This window comes from Pteropus medius, unplaced genomic scaffold (genome assembly GCF_902729225.1).
Source record: "Pteropus medius unplaced genomic scaffold, Ma_sr-lr_union100, whole genome shotgun sequence".
In the NCBI taxonomy this organism is placed as follows: domain Eukaryota; kingdom Metazoa; phylum Chordata; class Mammalia; order Chiroptera; family Pteropodidae; genus Pteropus; species Pteropus medius.
Genome location: NW_024355205.1, coordinates 34,252,908 through 34,274,622, shown reverse-complemented (window position 1 = coordinate 34,274,622; position 21,715 = coordinate 34,252,908). Strand labels below are relative to the sequence as shown.

Genomic DNA, 21,715 nt, shown 5'->3' with positions numbered 1-21,715 from the left:
GAGATATACCAGCAGCGTGTTCATCTGAGCCCTCTCCTTAGAAACCTATAGAAAGAATGCCTCCATTTACATAAGAATGCTTATTACCAAGCTTAAAAGGTTAACCAGTAGCACCAATAGTGAAAATAATAAGGCTGTTATTAATCCCTCCCATTCCCACTCCCAGAAAACAGCAACTACTACCTACTTCGGCCACTTAAGAAACCAGGTTTTGTTTTCTTTCCTTAAAAAAAAAAAACAAAAAAACAAAAGATGTAACTGACTTACTGTGCTACACGCAGGGAACGACAGCTCAGAAATTTGTACTTTAGAAAGTTCACTGAGCTGAGAACCAGCTTTAATTTCCTTAATTTGTTCTTCAAACTGAGACTGTAGGTAAAAGAAAAGGTGTTAGGTTTGTCTAACAAATTCCAAGGGAACACCACAATTGTCAATTAATACTATTTTCCTTATTATACGTTAAAAATGGTCAACAACTTTCTAAGAAATATAACTAACACGCGAAGCATTAAAACAACTTTTTCTTGTGAGGAAAGAGGTTCAAAACAAGACCTCACTAACGAGAATGCTTGACGGCCTTATCGAATATAACTGCTCTAGTCTTTTTTTTGGGGGGCTAGGGTTTTTTTTTTCTTTTTTATTAGTTTCAAGTATATAGTACATTGGTTAGACATTTATATAGTTTATAAAACAATATAATTGCTTTTTCTCTCCTCTGGCTCTCTACCCTAGCTAATATATTAATGCTAACTGTATTCCCTACGCCGTGCTCCCCAGCCCTATGATTATCTATCAACTACTAATATGTGTTTCTTTAACCCTTCACCCGTTTCTTCCAGTCACCCAATCTCCTGCCCCTCTGTCCATCACCAAATTTTCCTCTATATTTGTGAATCAGTTTTTGATTAGTTTGTTCTAATCAAATCTTAATCAAGGGCAGAGTTTAAGAGAGTTGAGAAAAAATCTCATTACTTTCATAAAAAAGTCTTCTTAAAATTTCAATTAAAAAAATATATTGCCTGTAACAGCTCAAAAAAGAAAGTTTGAATATGACTCCAGCCTCCTGAGAATTATAACCATCATACAGATTTTGACAGAATTATAAAACATTTTACGACTCTTACTTCTGCTTTCTCAATTTCTTCTCTGACACTAGAAAGAAATGATCCCCATGAACACATGTCAGATTCCAGGTCAGGACATGCTGCAGGATCACTGCAAAAGGAGAAAAATAAGAAACTGCCTAACATCCACTTTAAAATATTTTTAAAAATTGAAAGCACTAAAGTACAAATGAAAATAAACATTTAAACATGAAAGATACATTTCACATGATCACACACAAAAAACTATTTTTAAGGAATTGTGTATTTTATAACCTCACCGTTAGAGATGCTCTAGGAAATTTTAATTATTGATCTAACCAAAACCCCAAGACCGATGGGCAGAAAGCAAATATTAACCTGAATTTTAACTTCTTCCCTCAAATCGAATATTTGGCCTGATATTCATGTTTAACACTAAAGGCTGTCTTTGCATTAAAAAAAGGACAGACTGGAATATTTCCAACATTCCTGCCTCCTTATAAATAAAGGGTGTGGCCTCAGAGACTGCAGTAAATTTATGATCTCAGTACTGCACAAACCTGGTCGACCAGTGACACACAAGCTTTTTACTCCTTAACTGAGAAATCGATAACACTATCAACCTGTGATGGTCAGTTCTCATTATATAACTTAAAGAAAACACGGAACTTTCCTTTTGTCTTTTGCTGTCCTTTGGTAGAATGGGCAGTTAGCATGGAATCCCTAAGAAAGAAGCTACGTGAACCATGAGGTTTGAGAAGATAAAATGGGTCTGAGCTCTCTCGGTTTCTCAGATGCACCACGATGGGTGCGCAGCCTGTGGCGAGTGCTGGATGCTGCATCTTAACACCACGTGGTCCCAGCTTCAGCTGTAGGTCCTATCACCTCAATCAGCACATTAGTTTACCTTTAACCAGAAAGGTGTTGTATAAAAAAAAAAAAACAAGTCTTAGAAAAACTAAGAAATAAAGAACTAGACATTAAAACTGTTTTTTTCTGAGCCCCACAGAAACTCTGGTTCAGTAGTTTTTTAAATTAAACCAAAAAAGCACCAGGAAGGATGAAAAACATGGGACTGAAAAATCAAACCCTGTGTATGGAACATAGTAAAAGGACCAGAGGGAAATGTGTGGGAACCCACAGTAGTTTAAAAAAACTACTGAACCAGAGAAGTGTACATGCTGGACGGAAGGCCCTCGAGGAGTCCCAGGTAAACCTTAGTGTAAAACCCAAAACAGGTAAAGATTACGAGAGCTGAAAAAATGAACATCCATAAACACCCTTAGAAATGACAGTCCAGTACTCTGCCACTAGGACTGCTAAGTAACTTCTTATGGAAGGCAATTTGGCAAAATGTTTGAAAAGCCCGGAAAATGTGAGCTTTGTTCCAGAAATTCATGGCATAGACACGATTAATAATGTGTATAAAAATTTAGCTACAAGAATACGTGCAGCATTTACTAACAAAATGCACAAACCACACAGCCTCCCACCACAGCGGTGTCTGACACATCAGGACACGTCTGTATGCTGGAATACTATTCAGCCTTTTGAAATTAGGTATGACAAATCTTATGATACAAAAGGAAGTTTCTTATATACTACGTAGTAAAAAAATATAAAAATTTTCATTTTTTTCAAATACTTAATAAATTCTAAAATATTAACTAATTGTATCTCAATTTAGAATTACAGGTCATTTGTATCATTTTTGTTTGTATGTTTTGATTTTTCTACAACTGAACATGCAGTAGTAATTATATAACTATTAAGAAGAAAAAGGTCCTAATGTAAAACTTTTTCTCTCAAATCACCAGGGACTTTTATTTACTAACTGACACACTAGGAAAGACAGCGAGGAGAGAATACAGTACCTGTTCAACTGCTTCAGCTTCTTCAGATACCCTTCTGCTCGTGACTCCATGATCTGTAGCTTAAACACTTCCATCTCCCTCCAGTTTTCAAGCACAGATACCTACCATTACATTAGAGAACATTTAAGTATTTTAAAACTGAAAAATGGGAAGTATTTTAAAAGTTAAACATGCTAAATCACTTTGAAGTTTCTCCTTAAATGACATATGACAATCACCAGAACTTGGTTATAATTTCACTCAAATGAACACTAATTAATAAAATTTTTTGGATTTGGAAACAGAGTAACAAAAGGACAATAAAATTATATACTGTAAATGATACTTTTCTCAGATATGAAACTTCCCCCCAGGGCTTACTGTTTAAGCCATGTACAAGCATGGAGCTGTATGTACACACGTGATGTGCATGACCCCAGACCTTCCACATGAGGAGAGGGTGGCTGGGAGGGTATGCTGCAGAATGACCCCAAGGCTGCACCCTCCCAGAGTCTTGGCATGGGCATCAAAAGCCTCTGGGGCATGGTTTTAAAACTTTAGTCTCTCTGGCTTCCCCTAGGGCCAACTGGCCACTTTTGCAAGAGTCACTAAGGAAACGCAAAACTGCCCTGTTTCAGTCAGGTGTCAGTAAACCTTGGTGGGACCCACCAGGCAAAAGGCCAGTGGTGGTAAGTGGGAACTGAGCAAGCTCGAGATCCACAAAGGACTGGTCCTCTGGCTTTTATTCTCCTCCCTTTCTTTAGAAGTAACTGCATAGCCATTATTTATTTGACTCCTATTTGTAGACCACATAAGCTAAGGCTCTTCTTATTTTCTCAGAATAATCAGACATATACGAATAAGTAACATTTAGTTCCCAATTACACAAACGAAGACAACCATGTTTCGGGAACAAAATAAAATACAGCCAGGGGTCATTATTTGTATTTTTGTCTCACTAGTTTCTCAAAATGGTATACTGACATTAGTATATACCCTCCTGGGGGAGGAGAGTATATTTTTAGTGGATTATTTTCAAATTCCTCTTCTACTACTGGCAAACATTTTATGGTTGACTACGTCATGGCTCATCACTTGACTAAATATGACGAAGCCAATCGAAGTGGAGAGCATGAAAAAATGACTGAATTATAATGTTAAACAAGGAAAGCAGGTTATAGAATCTGGTGTGCACTCTGAGCACAGCTGTATAACACACATAAGTGTTAAGTGTAAAAAGTTGAAAAGCTACGGGCGAGCAAAGAGCGCTTGTCTGGGGCGGCAGCACTATGGGTAACCGGAGACCCCTCCGCCTCCACATTTTCCAGTAATGTTGTCATGCCTGATATGTAATTAAACGCAAAGCAAACTAATGACAACCTGCTGCATCTGTCAGTCACCAAGTGTCCTGGACTCACCTCTGCAGCCATAGCTCTCTGAAGAATCTCTTCGTGATGTTCTTTCCCTTTCTTTATACACTCTTCTATTTTCACTTTCTCGTTTGTAAATGCATTACTGCAAATATTAAAAAAAAAAAACTTTTTGAAAAAATTTATCCAGTGAGATGACAAAGGCTAAAGCCAGGTTAACTCTGAAATCACACCACCAAAAGACATAACATCACCTAGGGTAACTGCTCGTCTAATACGTTACTATGTATTACAGACTCACATGCGCTCTTTGCGCTTTAGAAATGATCAAAGGGAGATATGAACTTACAACAACTGTGTATGTGGTCGGAATGCTGAGAAACTGATTCACGATTTTTATGAGTGTAGGTGGAGTGTAATCTGGCTATTTTAATAAACATTACAGAACACCCCTCATCCTCTGAGTCAGAAATTCTATCTTGACACATATTACAAGGAAATAACCCAAAGGAAAAAAAACATACAAAGCTGTTCATGGCACTACGTTTATAACAGCTAAAAAAAGGCCATGGACCATGATGTGAATGGAACTGTGTATATGAAAAAATATTAAATGAGAAAAACAGAATACAATAGCTTACTCCTGAATATACTTGTTACCAGCATATGAAAACAGTTTCTATTAATAAAAGTTAAAAGGAAACTTTTTATAGGTTCATAATAAAAATTGTTTACTAAACCTATAATCACAGAGCAACGGATCTACCACAATATAGCTGAGACTGTTACTTCAAGTAACACAAAATTTTGAAAATACATACTTGGTTACAAGTTAATTCAAGGGAAAAAAAGGAATAATCAACAATAAATTTTTATACTGACAATGTGAAATAAAAGTGGGAACATCATAAAATAAAAACACTTAAAGAATAAACTTATTTGAATAAATAAATTATTTAAAAGAAATGGATGCAATGATATATTTAGAAGTCTAGTGTGCCTGTGCCTCTGGTATTAAAACTATGATATTAAAAAAAAAAAAATTAAGCCTCATTGCCTGATTTCAGGGAACTGATCCAGAAGAAATTCATGTTCATCCTTCCCATCATTTTTCTGGGTGTACCTATAAAAGCATAATTTCCAAATTTTAATTAATTTCCCATATTTTTCAAAAACCTGATTCCACAGAGTAAATTCTCCTACATCCATGCACAAATTCTTGAATTCTTTATAAGTTTCTACACTTCGTTTCCTTTCTAATATCCTTTAAATAGGCAAAAATTGAGGTCATTTTCCCTTTTGCACCTGGAGGGCAGATCACCTATTTCAGCCATTTTATTTCATTACTAAGTCGCACACTGCAGTGCAGATGCCCCTGCCTCAGTCCACTTCCCGGAGCACCCGAGTGGTCCAAATGAGACAGAGGTACAGGTGGCGTTGGATCATCGTCAGTATGACCAGTGGTCCTCACGCAAATGAAAGCAGGCTTCTGTTCTTTAAAACAGAACTTAAAGTTCAATACACACACATACACTCACACACACACTCTCACATGCATGCACTGATAACCCTTCAAAAGAGTGTGTGGCTCTTAAGCAATGCCCTGCACGAAGGTCTGCTGCTTCTTTAACGCTCTCCTACACACCTTTCAGTCACTTCTACTTGCTAAAAGTCCCGTCTCCATTAAGAACCAGTTTAAATGCCATGTCACTTGCTTTGTAAAATAATTCTTCCAAGTACTCAATACTGGAGATGTGTGCCTTCTTTCACAGCTGTCTCTCCTCTGCAGCACTGCGCCAATCACGAGCTCCTCACGTCCCATTCACTTTTTAATGAATGTTAACTGTGATCTAAAGTGCGAAAATCAAATCATATCCTTTGTGCTTACCTAAGAGGTCCAAAAAGTTTTAAGGTTTTAATTTAAAATCTAAATATAAAAATTTAGCTTTAATGCATTTATTTGGAAAGTGCAAAAACCACAGAGAAAGCCTATGGCTTATCTTTAAATTGTGACAGAAAAAGGCAAAGAAATATATTAATAAAATGAAAGAAATTAAAAAGTTTATTTCTTGGCAGAAATGTTGAATTTTTATGTTAGTACAAAAATATTTTATCAATAGCTTCATTTACTTTGTCAAGTTTGACAGTATATCTGAATTGAGCATATAAAAATATATATTAAATATAAATATTCCTGAATTTTTGGATAACCTAATGATTAAGACTAGACCTGCTCAAATATTAAAAGGTAAAGAGCTTTACAAATGTTATTTTTCTATAAATGTGTTCCACCTACTAAACTACTTTGAGAATAATCAAATTGATATAGACAGTGTTTTATACTTCACTGTTCTTTTAAGGACTGCCTAAAAACCAACCAAATGTATAACGCTAGCAAGACACATAATCAAAGTCATCTGATCACATGGCATGGCAAGCGGAAAAAACACAAATGCCCTGGAAGATGAGCATGGTGGTGTGCGCCAGTGAACCGTGCCTCCCATTTTCATGCTCCTGCATCTGGACCAGGACTGCACTTGCTTGAAACGAGAGAATGTAGTGGAAGTGATGCTCTGACAGTCCTGGGCCTAACCCTTCAGAAGGCCTAGCAGCTTCCACTTCTGCAATCTTGGAAGCCCTTAGCCACGACTCAAGAACCCTGGCTAACATGCTGGATACCAGATGGAGAAACTATATAGATAAGTCACATGAAGAGGCCACATGGAGGGGGAGATACTCTGAAGCTGTATGGAGAGCCCAAGACAACCCAGCACCCCAGCTGGGCCCAGTCCCGACGAAACCCAGCCACATGCAGCCAGTCACCACGGGTGAGCACAGCAGAAGAATGGCTGCACTGAGCTCAGCCCAGACTACCAGATCATGAGCAAACAAAATGACTGCTCGCTTAAGCCACTGAGTTTTGGGTGTTTCGTCACAGTGATAGACAAGCTGAGGAATCATATGACATATCACTGTGTAGGGAAGACAGGGGTTAGGAATCGATCACAGAGAATCTTAAAACCAGTTTGGCTCATCTGACAACTCTAACTAATACCTATATGCATTTCCAAATCCTTCATACCACAGTACCAAACTTAATAATTCAAGGATTCGGGGTGAAAGTAATAATACAATAATCATCACGGAATCTTAGTGCCTAAAAGAAGCTTAAAAGCTAACTAGCCCCTCATTTTACAGATAAGAAAAAAATGTCAGAGGTAAATATTCACAGGAGGTGGTGCTCAGACTGGAAGGAACTTATTTTTTGCTGATCTGCAGCTCCACCTTTTTTATCTGCAAATGCGGTAGGTTTAGAAAAAATTTTCGGTGAGATAATTCCTCCAACAGAGGTGCTTTAAAATGAGAAAAAAACAGTACCTAAAAATTTCACTTTACTTGACACAGTTCAAAAGTGAATATCAAAAACATTAAAATACCTCCAAAGAACCCCACCCCACATAAAAAAAAAACAGTAAAAATCACTGCCTTTCAATTGTTACTTACACTTCAATGGCATTTGAAACCGTCTTCGTTTTCTTCTTCAGTGCTTTTAGTCTTTCTTGGACCTCTTTTTTTTCCTGTTGCCATTTTTTAATTTCTTTTTCCAAATCTTCAAGGAACCAATCTAATTCTGTCTTTGAAATCTAAAAACATTTTAGAAAGTATTTAAATATATTTTTTAAAAAAAGAACCCAAAAGATTACAGCTGTGGTGGAATACCAGCTTAATCAATGACTGCAGCTCGGAACACGCACCCAGGGCTGGCTGTAGCAGGCTGTGCAACCCAGCTGAGCCTGGGACACAAAGTCATGCAATCTTCGGCCTCAGCCCTCACCTGCCCTCACCGAATCAGGCTAGGGGGAGGCTGGTAGGGAAACAAACCAAGGACAAAGGCATGCTAGGTATCCAGTATTTGTGGAGGGCTTCTCCAAATCAGCCGTATCTGACCTTGGTTTTCGAAGATGAGCCTGCCACTCTAAGTGTGGATGCCATAGCAGCAGGAACCACAAGGCAGAAGGGTAAGAGTGAGGCGCATCTGAACAAAGCCAGAGGCGTGACACGGCCAGAGTACACAGTGGACATGTGGAAAGCAGGGCAGAGGGATGGCACCCGAGGTACCCTTAGGGCTCTGTATGCCACACTAAGACATGTGGACCTCACCCTGCCAACAACAGGGAAAAAGTGAAGGCTCTGAAGCAGGCAGTAAGATGACGAGTTTCTGGTTTGGAAAAAATAACTCTGAAGGACACAGAGATGGATAAAGGGTGGGCAAAGGGGTACGTGAAAGCTGGCCTTCACATTTGCTTGACTGTGACCTACAATGAAATACATTTTAATAATGATCTATAAGGCGCATAGACACACACACACTGAAAAAAACTGCCCTTAATTTCTAAGATGATTTCTAATGTTTCTATTCTATTTTATTAAAAACAATTCCAGTCATCATCATTAAACTGATTTCATAGCCCATTATGAGTTATAACCCTTAATGTTAAAAACTCTAGATAAGAGAAAGGGGAAATCCCTTAAAAATCTCACTGCGACAGCCCCGGTGAGACAATGAGCATGATGGTGGTAACAGGAGATGACAAAAAGAAGTAAAGGACACTTTAGACGGGCAGAATGGATAAGACCACGAGTCCAGTTGGATATAAGATGTAAAGCAGAAGTTGACAATTAAACGCTCCTACCTTGGGATGAATAAATAAAATCCTATTAATAAAAAAGCAAAATATAGACGATGTAGAAGCTAAGAGGCATAGGAAACGGGGAAATTAACCTAGATATGGACATTTAAATAAAAATCTGTGAATCAACAATATATATAAGAAATAATTTGACCCTGCAATTATTTTGATGGGACAGAACTGAAATTTACAAGTGTTGGACAAAGACTGCAAAGCAAAGGAATAAAAATACTGAATTCATATGGTCTTTCAACATAACCGATTAGAAAGGAATAACAGACTTCCAAGTCCCATTTATTTACACATTACGGATACTTCTATTTACAGACTATTCTAACATAGACCAGTGCACCATCAAGTCAGTCCTGCTTTGCTCCTCAAAACAACCCTTTGCAATAAGGGCAGCTCCCACCCCATTAACACGCTGCAATCCAAAGTCCATTTACAAGTTGGTTGGTTGTAACCCGAATGCATTTCCTCCTAAAGCCCCACATTAGACACATTGACTAAACGTCCAACACTTCTCTTTCAATGGCAGATTTACTAAAAGGAGGTCTGAAGAGGGCAAGTTCCCAGACCACGAGAGTCTGACAGCAGAGTTAACAGTCTTAGCTGGGGTTCTGGGAGCAGAGACCTGGGGTACAGGGAAGACAGTGAGGAAAGTTAAGACTTTCTGAGACACGGTTTTGAAGGCTCAGTCTCTATCACCACTAGACCCGCATCTCCCTTTTAGCACTTGGTTTTCAACGCCCCTGGGAGGCAGATGGCTAACAGTCCAGGTCCCACAGCAATGCTGGGGTCAAGCGCTGCGGCCTGGGGATGCACAGGCCAACTGCTCTTGGGCAGAAGTTCCATGACAGTCGGTGACATGCCTTGCAGTGCAGGGCATGTTCTGCTCCATGTCCTCACTGCAGCCTTACTGACCCTGAATTGGCCATCACAGTGACCCAGACGACCACCATGGCCACTCTCCTTAGGAACCCTTGCATGCTGCCTGGTGCACTTCGATGCCTACGATCCTGCACCCACCCTGTCTGTGCTTCACCGCTGGCAGCCCCGCCCACCCTGTGCTTCTACTCTAAGCCAGTGCCCTCACCTCAGATCCAGGACTTTGGCTAGGAGATGGTGTGCAACCACAAGGTTATACTGGGGCCTAAGAATGGACTTGGCAACAAGTACCTGAAGGAACTCAGGTGTCGAAAGGCACTCAGTGTTGTGAATACACACATCCTTACAGCTCAATCAAGGAAAATGCTGCCAAGTTCATCTGTGTTGGTACTAACTATCTTTTAATGACATAGCTGCCTCAAAGTGCTCACCAGGTCGCTTTCGTGAGCCTGTCTCTGACTACAAGAATGAGAATGACCTCAACCCTTGCCTTCCCGACATCAGAATAAAGAACAGGCCATATACAACTGCAGCCTCTATATGCACACTTTACAGACATTGTTATAAATACTCTCTGAGGGGTTTTTCCTCAAAGAATATTTGGTTTCCACACTTCCCTCTTTTAAACCTCAATTTTGCTCTAAAATAAGTATTTGAGGTATCTTCAACGACACATATAATTTAAAAAGATTAAAATATGTTAAGTGGGTAAAGAAAATTGAATAAAAAGACAAAAATAACATAAAACCAGCAGTAGGAATAATATAAAAATAAATAGCATGAGATCCTAACTGTTCTTTAGAAATAATGTTAAAATTTTCTGGCAGACAAAGTCAAAGAGGAAATACAGTGCACCACGTAATTCAGTATCCACATGATAAAAACAAGCCCACTGTACCAAGAAGCCTGGATGGTGAGGGCAGAGAGACAGGACTTCTGGGGGCCTCAGAAAGAAGGCTGCATGGAAGTCCCAGACAAAGAGCAGAAGACCTGGCACTCAAGAGCATCCAATAAATATTTGTCAAGTGAAAGAATAGGCAGTATTCTCAACTACATACCAGCAATAAATAAACAGCAACAGATAAAGCCACCACCTTCACAGCATGTGTAGGCCTGATGTCCTTTGATATAGACCAACAGAGAATATGAAGACATGATTCACTAAGTGCAGCTCGGGGGCTCACGGACACACGATGTGATACCATCGGTGGGCTCCGAGTATATACGCTCAGGTCCCAAGATGACTGAGAAACAGTCCTTACCCTCAGGGAGATCACAGTTTGGTGGGGGAAATATGTGTTAAGAGATAATTACTACACATACACAAAAATCAACTCCAAATGGATCATAGGTCTAAATGGAGGAGCTACAACTACACAATTCTTAGAAGACAGGAGTAAATCCTGGTGACTCCAGATTGGACAATGGTTTCTTAGATATAATACCAGAAGTATAAGCGACAAAAAATTGAAAAATTGAACTACACTGAAATTAAGAACTTTAGTGCTGTAAATGATACCATCAAGAAAGTGAACAGACAACTCACAAAATAAAGATGGGAGAAATATATTTGTAAGTATGGAAGGTGGGAGAAAATATTTATAAATCAGATATCCAATAAGCAACTTGTACGCAGAATACATTTTAAAAACTCTTACAATCCAACAATAAAGACAAATGATCCAATTAATAAATGAGCAAAGGATAGTACAGACATTTCTCCAAAGAAGATATACGAATAAATAAGTACGTGAAAAGATGCTCAACACCATTAGCCTCAAGGAAATGCAAATCAAAACCACAATGAGATACCACTTCGCTCCCATCAGGATGGCAATATCAAAGCGGTGGATGGTAACAAATGTTAAGGAGAATGTGGACGAAGTGGAACCCTGCACACTGGTGGTGCGGCTGCTTGGAACAGTCTGGCGGTTAAATACGGAGCTAGCCTATGACCCAGAAATTCTGCTCCTAGGTATATACCCGAAAGAAATGAAAACACATATCCACAGAAAAACTTGTATCATATGTTCATAGCGGTCAGAAAGTGGTTAACTCAAGTGCCCATCAACTGATAAATTAATAAAATGTGATATAGCCATAAAATGGAATATTATTCAGCAGTTAAAAGGAACGAAGTACTGACATATGTTACACAGATGGCCATACGTGAACTGTGAAAACATTATGCTAAGTGAAAGAAGGTACTCACAAAAGACCATATACGGCATGATTCCATTTATACAAAATGCCCAGAAACCTACGGAGTGGTTGCCTAGGGCTGAGGGTAGGACAACGGGGAGCGACTAACAGGAGTATGAGATTTCTTTTTGGGGTGATGAGGAGCTCTAAACTTAGAATGTGATGATGTCTGCACAATTCTGTCTGTATACTGAAAACAGTCAACTATATACTTTAAATGGATGAATCTGATGGTATGTAAACTGCATCTCAACAGATGAAAACAGAGTGGTCACTACTGCACAGTAACAGCAGGTACAGTTATCACCACTGCTTTAGCCAGGGCCTACGGCCAAGCCTGAGGCTGCCAGAGGTGACCACTTCCTCCCCCCAGAGGCTGAGGAGGAGTGAGCTGGGCATGGGAACAAACTTGAGGCACAAGGGTCAATGCCCAGAAAAGGCTCAGAAGTGAGAAACCACAGGACAAATGTCACCCACAAAGTGCAGAGGACAGTGCGGAGAACTGTTAGGGGAGGAGGCTGAGGCCGGAGGCGGGCACCAATCGTGGACGGGTTCTTCATAGTGGATGATCGCTGCTGGCCTGGCCTGCTGTGGCAGAGGGACGGCACTCATCCTCGCCCCTCCCTCTACTACACCCGTGGTCACAGGACCTCGCGGGCCCCTTTACTGAACAGGCACTCTCTTCCCCACCCCTCCAAGCTGGGCTCTGTCACTGGGTTTGCCTACTGGGACATCAGTGGACCCGACGTCGGCCGAGGCCTGAAAGAGCTTACGAGACTGTCCTTGCTTGCTCTTGAGCTTTCTGGGAGATGAAGGACACATGGAGCACAGCTAGCTGCCCCAGTCACCCTCGCCGAGGCCATTCTAGATCAATCCATAACCAGCTGGTCCCAGGTAGAGGAGCAAACACCTGAGAACAGCACAGCCTGAGCTGACCCAAAGGTAACACAGCCCAGTCAAGGCCAATGGAGTAGCCAACCCCAGCCGCACACATCTAATGCTTACCGCTGCAGCGATGTCACCGACGCTGTGTGGATGGCAGTTAACTCAGCGTCACCATGGCAGCGATGACCTGATACACCTGCGCTGCTCATGTGGCGCTCAAGAACGCTTTTCAGCCTGGTTGTGGAACTGCTGTTCACTTAAGGGAGGACAAAAGTAAGGGATCTGGAGCCTGACACTAACTGTTCCGCCACGTGGTCCTGGCGTGACTCTGAGCAAGTTGCACTAGCTGCTCCGGACTCCATTTCCTCATCAGGAAGGTGGAGATAACAGGAGTTGTGCACCACACTGTCACATGAGTGCACCAGCACCGTTCTGAGATTTAATCAATCAATACAGGTAAAAAGTTTACAACCGAGAACGCCATACACACGTAATATGAGCTCCATAAACGTTAACAAAAGGCTGAACTTGGCAAGGACTATGATTCCCGCCTCTACACAGATGGGGGCTGAGGAAGTTTTGGCAGGCAGGGCTCAAGATTCTGCCCTAATGTAGAAAAGGACAGGTTCAAAAATTCTCTTCCATAAATTATTCTGGGCCAAAGTTATTTTGCCTGTGTTTTAAGAGCCATGTCGACTAAATACGCATCTCAGCTTTAGGGAAATTCTCCCTAGAGCACCTTAAGGACAGAAGTCCCAGGGTAGATGGCGAATGACTGCCTAATGGGTATGGGGTTTCTTTCTGGGGTGATGAAAATGGTTCTGAAATGAGACAGTGGCAATGGTTACACAATATTGTGAGAATGAAAACCACTAAACTGTACACTTTTTAACACTGAATTGGTTAAAACGGTGAACTTTTCACTGTGTGATTTTTATCTCAATAAAACAACAAAGAACACATGCCCTTGAGCAATACCTCAACCAGTCATAATCCGCCAGCTGCAGGTTAGAGGTAGAATAAAAACAACAGGTGACTGGCTTCGGGATGGCCATTTTTCTCTGGTGGACAATAGATAACTGTCCTAATTATCTATTCATGCCATTCCTGGCTCAAGATAATAAACTCCCATCGACTATATACAATAGCTAGCTTGGATTTTTACTGATGCTTAATATGTTCTAAGCACTTTTCAAATGTCTTGTAAATAAGTGATTTTTCTCAACAGGGGCATGACTGGCATTTCAGGCGGGACAATTTTCCTTGTACTATACTTATTATCTCTGGCTGTCCCCCTTTTTCCAATACGCCTGAGTCCTCGCGAGTAAAGTATATGAAGTAGAGGTTATATTATGAGGACCTGAGAGCGGAGGGGGTTGAGTAAACTGTCTGAGGCTGCAGAGCTGTGGAGTGGTGCTGGGTTCGGCTCAGGCAGTCGGAACCCCGGAGCACTGAGACGTGATTTGCTAGAGCTGCTTCTCTCTCTCGTCTCTATGAGGGGAGGGCGGTGTGACATCTAACGCATGCAAATTTGGTATCAAATCACTTAAAGTAAAAGCTGGTTAGCACATAACCTCAGTGATCTAGTCAAAGGCCACGGGAAAGATCAATAAAGACCACACGTTTTTTTTTCATGTTTGTAAAGGAATTCTCCACGAGCTAATTATGAGCATAATCACAATTAATGAAGAAATGGCCATGGCTAAATCGTATCTGCTCTTGTGTGGACACTCACCTAAGGAATTTGGGTGAGCAATTTACCCTGATGGGATACAGTACACGTTTTACACGGGAAGTCTTAGAATAACCTGACACAGGCCTGTGCAGGGTACAAAACAATAGCTCTTTTAAAAAATGGAGTGACTACACTCTCGAGTGCAACCACATCAAACCAGACCCAGCCTCTTCACAAAGTTCAAAAGCACATGAAACCCAGCTCACCACTCAGAGCTGCACTCTCACGGCCCTGCTCCTGGCGCCTGGCTTGCTCTAAGTTTCTTGGCAAAGTGTACAAAGAAGCTCTGAACTGCACAGATGTAAGACCCGGTCAGACCAGCAGTTTATAAAGCTGGACAAGCCTCTGCCAGAAACCCTCATTCACCATGAAGTGGCCATGTCTCCAGATCTGCTCTCATCTATGTGGTGGCCGTAGGCATTCCCGTACAGATTTATTAAACTGGAATATTCTGAGGCAATAAAGTTTTATAAAAATACTTTATTTTGGACGTGGTTCCATAGTGTAGCAGTTAGCATGTCTGCTATACAAGCAGAAGGTCCTGGGTTCATGGTCTATTGCCATGCCACCCTGAACAAGCCTGATGTCTGATCTCGGATGCTAAGCAGGGTCGGGCCTGGTTAGTACTTGGATGGGAGACCACCTAGGAAGACCAGGTGTTGTAGGCATAAATAATAATAATAATGATAAAAAAAAATACTTTATTTTGTTAAGCCTTCCATCCAACTCCAAGTAACATTTAAACTTGTGTTCCATGAGTCACTGTGCTAGGCAGGGTTTTATTTTTGTTTTTTTTCCTCTGCCAATCAGGGAGCCCTCATTCAGCCAGGTCCCTTCTAATGTTCTCATTCTTCGAATCCTCTCCAGCCCCAAGTATAAACAGATCCTATGGAATGTGACAATGGTTATCTTTTCAAAGTGTCCCTTTTCTTCTAGGTACACTTAAAACTCCACAAATGAGTTTCTTGATTAAGGTCCCACTAAGCTAATCTTATTCTATTTAATATGTTACCCCAGCTATTGATATAGACTTCTGGAACAAATTCTTTCTTAAATGGACTACTATCCCTTTATTACTGCTGAATGAAAGACCTTGGTTTTTAAAAACACACTGAGCTTTCCTCACATCTATAATTCACTCCATTTTCCTAATAAAGCAGTCTGGCTTTGCCACTAATTAGGATTACTCCAGTAGCAGAAGACTCAAACAAGATGCTCTGGGTGACTTTATACAGTCCTGGTATGCACAAGCTCTATGTGTTATTCTTACACTTCCTCAGAAGTAAGATGAAGATGATGATGACGGTAACAGTAGTAGTAATAATAGTGGCAGCCAAGACTTACAGAGCCCTTTCTATGCACAAGGCAGTTTTAAATACTTTATGATTAATCTAACCCCACAAACTGAGAGCTATTACCACCCACATTTTCCAGATGAGGAACTAAAAGCACCAAGAAGTTAGGTCACCTGCTCAAGATCACAACTGGTACAGAACCAAGCCTGGATCTGAACCCAGCCAGTGTTGACTCCAGACGACACTCTCTGAACCACTAATGCCACACTGCCCTTCAACAGAAACAACTTTAACTCGGAACTTAGTCACCAGAAAATAGTTTCGGTTAATCAAGCAAACTGAATTACAGGTAAACAAAAACCCAGATTTACAGCCCTTTTCCTACTGGTAACTTGTAGAAATTCTAAAACACTGCAAAAACACTGTCACTTTAATATATCATGGACAGATGTGAAACAGGCAATACTGAGAAAGAATCCATTGTTCAGCCAACAATGCTCAGCTAATCAAGCTGCACAAAAATAATTCTCCTAACTATGCTACATGCTTCAAATAGAATTACCTTGTTTTCTTCTAAGTTCCTTTTCAACTTTTCTTCCAGGTCCCTGGTCTCTTCTGAGCCCTTGAGTTTTCTCTGCTCATAGTTTTCCCATGCTTCCTTAAGTTGCTCTTGTAAACCTTGGCACTCCTTTTCAATCTGTGAAATATCATCCTAAAAGTAAATTACAAAATGATCTATTAAAATAGTAAAAATGCTTATCTCTGATCTTGTTTGGGGCTGCCTCTTAAAATGAAAAGGAGAAGAAAACAAATGCAAATTTTCAAGAGAAATGTTACAATCGATCAAGAATTTAAAACCCCAAACACTGTTTAGCAAAGCCAGTTCTTTTTATATTTATTTATTTTTTTAAATTAAGTTTATTCGGATAACGTTGGTTAATACAATGATATAATTTTCAAGTGTACAGTATAATTTGATATCTGCATATTCTATTGTGTATCACCCAAAGTCCAAGCTCTTTTTAAAATAAAAATTATTTGTACTATTGGAATTCATAATGAAACTTTCAATCTATGCTATAATTAGTTATGAATATTTCTTTCTTTTAGAAAGGTTCAGTATAAATCGAGTTTGCTGTGAATGTCATTCTCCACAATGAACATCAAGAACTATTTTTTAGGTTTAAAGCTGTACATACTATGTATATTTTAGATATAAAAAACTTTACTAACTTTGGCCCTATTTTTAAGTGTTTCAAATGGATAGTTACTGATTATTTCAAAAGGTTAAGTTAAAATATTATCAATGAATTGTTTTCGGTTTATAACTATCTCTTGGACCAGCTTTAAAAAACAAAACAGAAGCCATACAGTAATGTGAAATACTGGCAAACAATAAACATCATTTACGTCAGTTATTTTTAAAACCTTTCATACTGCTAAGACTGTCGGCAATCACACATCTGAGTCTGAAGGGAAGAGCTACGTGATCCAGCAGCTCCTCCCACTGCAGGTGACTGCTCGACCCAGACACAAGGGCCCTGGCAGCCAAGCTCTGGAGACCAACCCCCATGGCCAAACTTGTTCATCTTCCCCATCTTCTGCACCTCTCCCAGCACCTAAGCATCTAAGTGTCAACAGACAAGAAATTGAAGTTTTGAAATTCTGTGAATTATAAGTTAGACGACTGTGATGGATGGCCAGGGTGACCTTATACACCAGTTTCCTTGGAGCATACCAGTTTTTGTCCATCCAGACTGAAGGTTTAGCGTCATGAAGAGTCCATGTTTAAGTAATAAATGGTTAACCTTACTATGATCCATGAGCAATCTTAAACCCATAGTTTAAGATTCTATTTTCATTCTCAAGTCAACAAAAGTTTACAACGACTAGCAACATGACATTCTAAATTAATTTATATGCCACAAGTCCCCCACAGAGACCGGCGGGATGTTATGTACTATTTCTATGTTATTACATCTAAACTTCACCATAATTCTGTAAGAAACATTTTCACCTTGTATGCGTCAGAAAATGAAAGTTCAGAAATATCAGGCGACTTCTCAAAGTCCCGGAAGAAAGCAGCAGCACTGGGATTAACTGTTGGTTGAGGAGCCGGCGAGCAGCTATGCCACCGCCAAGGCCTGAAACTGAGGGCTAGTTTAACGAAGTGTCTGTGAATTTCCCCAACACTGAGGGTCACAATCAATGACTCACTAAACAACAGAGTGTACTTGGTTTAAAGGTAAGTATGGTGTAAGAACTCAACAGTCATTCCACTTGATATAAATTCACAGTGGCAAAAACGTTCACTACAGCACTGTTTGTACGTGTGAAAAGCTGACACGATCTAAATGTTCAGTAATAAACACGTAGTCAAATTATCATACGGTCATACAATGAAATATGTTAAAAATAATGGTAAAAATCTGTATTTGCTGACATGGAAAAAAGGCCACAATATGTTAAGACCAACGATTTCAAATATAACATACACTGTGTGATCCTATCTTTTAAAAAGCACTATTACTTCAATGTAAATGTTTAAATAAGGCCTGGAAGGCTGCATATAAAAATATTAACATGGGTGATGTGAATATAGACCATTTTCAATTCTCTTTCATAATTTTCATTATTGTTCATTCAAAAATTTGAGGACTCTATATTATTTTTATAATTGGCCGAAACTATAAAGCTCTTTGAACAGATAACAGCAATAATAAGTTCTAACTTTGCTTCTTCCTGATTAATTTCACATCTGACCTTGTAAATCATTGCAAATCATTGCATATGAGTAATATTAAAATTGCTACATTTTTAAATGACAGTGTAGTATGTCATTATATGATGTACCGTAACTCATTATATGATGTACCGTAACTTAACTAGTCCGATACTGATGGGTAATTTAAGTTGCATTCAGTTTTTTTGCTGGCACAAATGCAGAGGAAACAAATACGCAAATACCCTTGCTCACTAGTCTCTCCACACCTACACACACGAGTGCAGATAAACTCCAAGCTGCCTTCTGCAAAAATTTACATTTTACATTTTTTCAATAGTATATAAATAACTGTTTTAAATTTCAAGTGGGGTCGGCCATCTTTTTATATGTTTAAAAATCACCTTCACTTCTTTTATAGTGAATTATCTATTCACATCCACTCCCATTTTTCTGTTAGGTTATTAATCTTTTCCTTATTGATTTATAGAAACTTTGTTAAACAAGAAAGTTAGCTCTCTGTCTGTGCTATGCTACAAATAACTTTCCTAGTTTCTTGTGTTTTGATGCCACATGTTGTACATTTGTTCACAAACATAAATGCTATGCATATGCATAGACACATGTGTGTATGTATATATATAAATACACGCTTTTGTCATGCTATTTATCTTACGAAAAAAATTTCCCTTTTTTTCTGGGTATTTTTATGGGTCCATTTTTAAATACTTAAAACTTTGATCTACCTGGAATTTATTCTGGTATATGAAAATGAGGTAGAGACCCAAATTATTTTTTCTAGATGGCAACAGATTTATAGCACCATGTATTTAAAAATCTACTTTTTCTCACCAATAGTTTCCATTTTTATTATACTCTATATTTCTATGTTCTTCTGTTCTACTGGATTCTTATAGATTCATATTATGTTCTGATATCTGGCTGTACAACTCCCTTCTTTATAGTTTCTTTCCCATGGGTGTTCTTGATTATTTTTTCATATGAAGTTTAGAATCAATGTGTCCAGATTCAAATTAATCCTGTGCAAGAGCCAGCCACCAAGACCCTGACAACTTGGTATTCACGCCCTTGTATAATCCTCACCTACAATGTATCAGGGTTCGAGGGTTGGTGTGTGTGGCTGAGAGAACACAGAAATGACAAAAGTGTGTCTTCCTAAAGCAGACCATGAAAACCACTGCAACTTCTGGCTGGATGACCCACTCTGGGGAAAGCCAAGCTCCCTGAGACTCTCAAGCAGCCCAACGTGGAGGTCCACAGGCAGCGGGCTGAAGCCTCCTGCCAACGGCCAGCACCAACTCGCCAGCTATGTGAGTGAGCCATACTGGAAGTGGAACCTCCAGGCTCAGGGAGTTCTTGCAGACTACCGAGTCTTGGTCAGTACCTTGTCTGCAACTCAGAAGCAAGCTTCGGAACCACCCAGCTACACTGCCCCTCTCTCTGACTCAGAGGCTGTGAGATAATATATGTTTGTTGTTTTAAGCCATTATGTTTTCACGTAATTTGTTATACAGCAACATATAAATAATCCACGCTGTTCATGTTTGTACTGAGACTGCATTAAATGAAAAGCTTTAGGGGAAACCACTCTCCTTACAATAGTAGGTTTTCCTATTCAACACCTTTTCATTTAAGTCTTCTGTGTGTTTTTCTATAGCATTTTAAAGTTTTCTTTCATAAAGCATTTAATTTTTTTGTTGCTACTGAAAATGGAATTTTTTCTTCCAGCATTTCTTCTTTGCAACAGGTTGTTGTCTGTCTGTGGAGAGGTACTATCTCCCATCACCTTTCCGAATTCTCTTACATTTTGATATTGGGTTTTCAGGTGATCGTTTTGGACTTTTCAGGAACACAACCTTAGCCTTGATAAGTAATAACAGTTATACCTCTTCTTTTACAATCTTATTTCTTTCTCTTGTCTAATTTTAGTAGCTGATATCTCCAGGATAATGGCTTAAGAGAGCATGACAGTGACATACTGGGATGTATTTGATCTATTCACATTTTATTATGAGCTTTAGTCAAGAAAGTAATTTGAATTTTATCCGATAACTCTTTCAGTTGATCAAATAATTTTTCTTTTAAGATATATTAACAAAGCAAATGATCTTAATAGATTTTCTAATTGAATCATTCTTAAAATGGTGAAAATCTTTATAATACTTTCTGTATTATTCATGTGAATGAGCTCTTATTTATAATTAATACGGGCTCATTATATCAGTTACAAAAAAGCCGTCATACTGTGAAATAAATAAGCTAGAAACAAACATCTTTTCTGCTGCCTGTCCTTCCCAAATTCCAACAATAAAAACAAAATGATAATTTTTTGGTTATGCTCTAAAGCTTATTCCATGATAACATTTTATATGGAATTAGATGGCTCCAAAATAGTTCTAGTCATTCCTATCCAATTAAATAATAAAAACTAAACCTTTAAACAGTCCAATAAAATTTCAACTCACCTGTTGTGCCTCAAAAGAATCATGTGGTTCAGTACTGGCTTCTTGATGTGTTGTATTCCAAGGCACCTTTGGGGTAAAATAGATGAATTCAATCTATCGCAAATGCTCTAGTGAAATAAATCCACTATGTAATATCACTTAAAAACATGCTTATAATTTTTACAAGGTTTTTTTTTTTGACAATTTAGATAACGTTCTATGTTTTCTACAAATATCTGTACTAGGAAAGTACTATCATTTACAATTAGTAAAAATGAAAATGACTTTGGTTCATTACTCTTAACATGTTTTTTCAAAGCTTTCTGGAAAGCAGAAAACTTAGTGAGTAGGAGGATAATCCAATAAGGGTTTAATGAATTCCTGCCCTACAAAGTCAACTGCAGAGGAACCTTAATTTATTCTCATGCTTGTTAGGGAGGAAGTTTTATTCACCTCCTTCTGGTCCCTCTCCATCGGGTTATCTCTTGACTTCCCTACTCCTCCCCAGTTTTGGTTGGAAAAAT

The 21,715-nt window shown here is 39.2% G+C and overlaps 1 protein-coding gene and 1 pseudogene across 19 annotated transcripts in view; one reads left to right on the top strand and one right to left on the bottom strand.

Moving 5' to 3' along the window:
• TTC3 (tetratricopeptide repeat domain 3) overlaps positions 1-21,715 on the bottom strand; it is a 102,021-nt gene that overhangs the window by 11,871 nt on the left and 68,435 nt on the right. For 18 of the 19 annotated variants that reach the window (XM_039857731.1, XM_039857739.1, XM_039857737.1 and 15 more), the window contains 8 exons: positions 21,213-21,278; positions 16,567-16,716; positions 7,813-7,952; positions 5,366-5,431; positions 4,357-4,453; positions 2,960-3,060; positions 1,125-1,215; positions 268-369 (listed from right to left, as the gene is read on the bottom strand). In XM_039857731.1, coding sequence (XP_039713665.1) covers positions 268-369; positions 1,125-1,215; positions 2,960-3,060; positions 4,357-4,453; positions 5,366-5,431; positions 7,813-7,952; positions 16,567-16,716; positions 21,213-21,278 — 813 coding nt within the window. The remainder of the gene's footprint in view (positions 1-267; positions 370-1,124; positions 1,216-2,959; positions 3,061-4,356; positions 4,454-5,365; positions 5,432-7,812; positions 7,953-16,566; positions 16,717-21,212; positions 21,279-21,715) is intronic. The other variant, XM_039857730.1, reaches the window with a different exon arrangement.
• Positions 15,262-15,377, top strand: LOC120599137 (uncharacterized; annotated as a pseudogene).